Source organism: Coregonus clupeaformis, chromosome 8 (genome assembly GCF_020615455.1).
Source record: "Coregonus clupeaformis isolate EN_2021a chromosome 8, ASM2061545v1, whole genome shotgun sequence".
Lineage (NCBI taxonomy): Eukaryota > Metazoa > Chordata > Actinopteri > Salmoniformes > Salmonidae > Coregonus > Coregonus clupeaformis.
This window is the reverse complement of record NC_059199.1, coordinates 33,947,471-33,952,121: the sequence shown is the minus strand read 5'-3', so window position 1 is coordinate 33,952,121 and position 4,651 is coordinate 33,947,471. Positions and strand designations below refer to the sequence as shown.

The 4,651-nt window shown below is 47.7% G+C and overlaps 1 protein-coding gene across 1 annotated transcript in view; it reads right to left on the bottom strand.

Moving 5' to 3' along the window:
- Positions 1 to 888: 888 nt before the first annotated feature.
- Positions 889 to 4,651, bottom strand: part of LOC123481105 (phosphatidylinositol 4-kinase beta-like) — a 17,064-nt gene continuing 13,301 nt past the window's right edge. The window contains exons 3-6 of the mRNA XM_045222248.1: positions 3,734 to 3,876; positions 1,403 to 1,582; positions 1,175 to 1,258; positions 889 to 1,075 (exon numbers count right to left, since the gene is read on the bottom strand). Coding sequence (XP_045078183.1) covers positions 889 to 1,075; positions 1,175 to 1,258; positions 1,403 to 1,582; positions 3,734 to 3,876 — 594 coding nt within the window. The remainder of the gene's footprint in view (positions 1,076 to 1,174; positions 1,259 to 1,402; positions 1,583 to 3,733; positions 3,877 to 4,651) is intronic.

Genomic DNA, 4,651 nt, shown 5'->3' with positions numbered 1-4,651 from the left:
ACAGTAGATGTCGTAGGAGCTGCAGCTGTCATAAGAGCTTCTGTTGTCGTAAGAGCTGCAGTTGTAGTTGTCGTGGTAGGTGCTGCAGTTGTAGCGGTCGTAGGACCAACAGTTGTTGTCGTAGGAGCTGAAGTTGTCCTTGTAGTAGTAGATGCTAAAGTTGTAATGGCTGTAGGAGCTACAGTTGTTGTAGAAGGAGCTGAAGTTATTGTAGTAGAAGCTGCGATTGTAGTTGTTGTAGGAGCTCCAGTTGTAGCGGCCGTAGGACCTACTGTAGATGTCGTAGGAGCTGCAGCTGTCGTAAGAGCTTCTGTTGTCGTAGGAGCTGTGGTTGTAGTAGGAGGTGCAGTTGTTGTAGGATCTGCAGGTGTCGTAGAAGGTGCTGTGGTTGTGGTTTTCGTAGGAGCTGAAGTTGTAGTTGTTGTAGTAGGTGCTGCAGTAGTAGTGGACGTAGGAACAGCAGTTGTTGTAGTAGAAGCTGCAGTGGTTGTCCTAGTAGGTTTTGTAGTTGCAATGGTCGTGGTCGCGGGACCTGCAATTGTTGTCGCAGAATCTACAGTTGTCATAGAAGCCGCACTTGTTTTAGGAACTGCAGTTGTTATAGTTAGTGCTGCAGTTGCGGTTGTCATTGGAGCTGCAGTTGTAGTTGTCGTGGTAGGTGCTGCAGTTGTAGCGGTCGTGGGACCAACAGTTGTTGTCGTAGGAGCTGAAGTTGTCGCTGTCGTAGTAGATGCTAAAGTTGTAGTGGCTGTAGGAGCTACAGTTGTTGTAGTAGGAGCTAAACTTATTGTAGTGGAAGCTGCGATTGGAGTTGTTGTAGGAGCTCCAGTTGTAGCGGTCGTAGGACCTACAGTAGATGTCATAGGAGCTGCAGCTGTCTTTTGAGCTTCAGTTGTCGTGATAGGTTCTGCTGTTGCAGTGGTCGTAGGAGCTGCAGTTGGTTTCGTAGGATCTGCAGATGTCACTGCCGTAGTAGATAATGCAGTCGTAGTGGGCGTAGGAGCTACAGTTGTTGTCGTAGGAACTACGGTTATTGGAGTAGTAGCTGTGGTTGTACTTGTCGTAGGAGCTCCAGCTGTAGCGGTATTAGGACCTACAGTAGTTGTCTTAAGAGCTGCAGTTGTAGTAGGTGCTGCAGATGTTGTAGAATCTACAGTTGTCAGAGAAGCCACACTTGTTGTAGGAACTGCAGTTGATATAGTTAGTGCTGCAGTTGCAGTTGTCGTTGGAGCTGCAGTTGTAGTTGTCGTAGTAGGTGCTGCAGTAATAGTGGACGTAGGAACAGCAGTTGTTGTGGTAGAAGCTGCAGTGGTTGTCCTAGTAGGTTCTGTAGTTGCAATTGTCGTGGTCGAGGGACCTGCAATTGTTGTCGCAGAATCTACAGTTGTCATAGAAGCCGCACTTGTTGTAGGAACTGCAGTTGTTATAGTTAGTGCTGCAGTTGCGGTTGTCGTTGGAGCTGCAGTTGTAGTTGTCGTGGTAGGTGCTGCAGTTGTAATGGTCGTAGGACCAACAGTTGTTGTCGTAGGAGCTGAAGTTGTCCCTGTCGTAGTAGATCCTAAAGATGTAGTGGCTGTAGGAGCTACAGTTGTTGTAGTAGGAGCTAAAGTTATTGTAGTAGAAGCTGCGATTGTAGTTGTTGTAGGAGCTCCAGTTGTAGCAGTCGTAGGACCTACAGTAGATGTCGTAGGAGCTGCAGCTGTCAAAAGTGCTTTTGTTGTCGTAGGACCTGCAGTTGTAGTTGGAGGTGCAGATGTTGTATTAACTGCAGGTGTCGTAGAAGGTGCTCTGGTTGTGGTTGTAGTAGGAGCTGAAGTTGCAGTTGTTGTAGTAGGAGCTAAAGTTATTGTAGTGGAAGCTGCGATTGGAGTTGTTGTAGGAGCTCCAGTTGTAGCGGTCGTAGGACCTACAGTAGATGTCAAAGGAGCTGCAGCTGTCTTTTGAGCTTCAGTTGTCGTGGTAGGTTCTGCAGTTGTAGTGGCCGTAGGAGCTGCAGTTGTCGCTGCCGTAGTAGATAATGCAGTCGTAGTGGGCGTAGGAGCTACAGTTGTTGTCGTAGGAACTACGGTTATTGGAGTAGTAGCTGTGGTTTTACTTGTCGTAGGAGCTCCAGCTGTAGCGGTATTAGGACCTACAGTAGTTGTCTTAGGAGCTGCAGTTGTAGTAGGTGCTGCAGATGTTGTAGAATCTACAGTTGTCATAGAAGCCACACTTGTTGTAGGAACTGCAGTTGATATAGTTAGTGCTGCAGTTGCAGTTGTCGTTGGAGCTTCAGTTGTAGTTGTCGTAGTAGGTGCTAAAGTAATAGTGGACGTAGGAACAGCAGTTGTTGTGGTAGAAGCTGCAGTGGTTGTCGTAGTAGGTTCTGCAGTTGCAGTGGTCGTGGTCGAGGGACCTGCAATTGTTGTCGTAGGAGCTGAAGTTGTCGCTGTCGTAGTAGATGCTAAAGATGTAGTGGCTGTAGGAGCTACAGTTGTTGTAGTAGGAGGTAAAGTTATTGTAGTAGAAGCTGCGATTGTAGTTGTTGTAGGAGCTCCAGTTGTAGCAGTCGTAGGTCCTACAGTAGATGTCGTAGGAGCTGCAGCTGTCATAAGAGCTTCTGTTGTCGTAAGAGCTGCAGTTGTAGTTGTCGTGGTAGGTGCTGCAGTTGTAGCGGTCGTAGGACCAACAGTTGTTGTCGTAGGAGCTGAAGTTGTCCCTGTAGTAGTAGATGCTAAAGTTGTAATGGCTGTAGGAGCTACAGTTGTTGTAGAAGGAGCTGAAGTTATTGTAGTAGAAGCTGCGATTGTAGTTGTTGTAGGAGCTCCAGTTGTAGCGGCCGTAGGACCTACTGTAGATGTCGTAGGAGCTGCAGCTGTCGTAAGAGCTTCTGTTGTCGTAGGAGCTGTGGTTGTAGTAGGAGGTGCAGTTGTTGTAGGATCTGCAGGTGTCGTAGAAGGTGCTGTGGTTGTTGTTTTCGTAGGAGCTGAAGTTGTAGTTGTTGTAGTAGGTGCTGCAGTAGTAGTGGACGTAGGAACAGCAGTTGTTGTAGTAGAAGCTGCAGTGGTTGTCCTAGTAGGTTTTGTAGTTGCAATGGTCGTGGTCGAGGGACCTGCAATTGTTGTCGCAGAATCTACAGTTGTCATAGAAGCCGCACTTGTTTTAGGAACTGCAGTTGTTATAGTTAGTGCTGCAGTTGCGGTTGTCATTGGAGCTGCAGTTGTAGTTGTCGTGGTAGGTGCTGCAGTTGTAGCGGTCGTGGGACCAACAGTTGTTGTCGTAGGAGCTGAAGTTGTCGCTGTCGTAGTAGATGCTAAAGTTGTAGTGGCTGTAGGAGCTACAGTTGTTGTAGTAGGAGCTAAACTTATTGTAGTGGAAGCTGCGATTGGAGTTGTTGTAGGAACTCCAGTTGTAGCGGTCGTAGGACCTACAGTAGATGTCATAGGAGCTGCAGCTGTCTTTTGAGCTTCAGTTGTCGTGATAGGTTCTGCTGTTGCAGTGGTCGTAGGAGCTGCAGTTGGTTTCGTAGGATCTGCAGATGTCACTGCCGTAGTAGATAATGCAGTCGTAGTGGGCGTAGGAGCTACAGTTGTTGTCGTAGGAACTACGGTTATTGGAGTAGTAGCTGTGGTTGTACTTGTCGTAGGAGCTCCAGCTGTAGCGGTATTAGGACCTACAGTAGTTGTCTTAAGAGCTGCAGTTGTAGTAGGTGCTGCAGATGTTGTAGAATCTACAGTTGTCAGAGAAGCCACACTTGTTGTAGGAACTGCAGTTGATATAGTTAGTGCTGCAGTTGCAGTTGTCGTTGGAGCTGCAGTTGTAGTTGTCGTAGTAGGTGCTGCAGTAATAGTGGACGTAGGAACAGCAGTTGTTGTGGTAGAAGCTGCAGTGGTTGTCCTAGTAGGTTCTGTAGTTGCAATTGTCGTGGTCGAGGGACCTGCAATTGTTGTCGCAGAATCTACAGTTGTCATAGAAGCCGCACTTGTTGTAGGAACTGCAGTTGTTATAGTTAGTGCTGCAGCTGCGGTTGTCGTTGGAGCTGCAGTTGTAGTTGTCGTGGTAGGTGCTGCAGTTGTAATGGTCGTAGGACCAACAGTTGTTGTCGTAGGAGCTGAAGTTGTCCCTGTCGTAGTAGATCCTAAAGATGTAGTGGCTGTAGGAGCTACAGTTGTTGTAGTAGGAGCTAAAGTTATTGTAGTAGAAGCTGCGATTGTAGTTGTTGTAGGCGCTCCAGTTGTAGCAGTCGTAGGACCTACAGTAGATGTCGTAGGAGCTGCAGCTGTCAAAAGTGCTTCTGTTGTCGTAGGACCTGCAGTTGTAGTTGGAGGTGCAGATGTTGTATTAACTGCAGGTGTCGTAGAAGGTGCTCTGGTTGTGGTTGTAGTAGGAGCTGAAGTTGCAGTTGTTGTAGTAGGAGCTAAAGTTATTGTAGTGGAAGCTCGCGATTGGAGTTGTTGTAGGAGCTCCAGTTGTAGAGGTCGTAGGGACCTACAGTAGATGTCAAAGGAGCTGCAGCTGTCTTTTGAGCTTCAGTTGTCGTGGTAGGTTCTGCAGTTGTAGTGGTCGTAGGAGCTGCAGTTGTCGCTGCCGTAGTAAATATTGCAGTCGTAGTGGGCGTAGGAGCTACAGTTGTTGTCGTAGGAACTACGGTTTTGGAGTAGTAGCTGTGGTT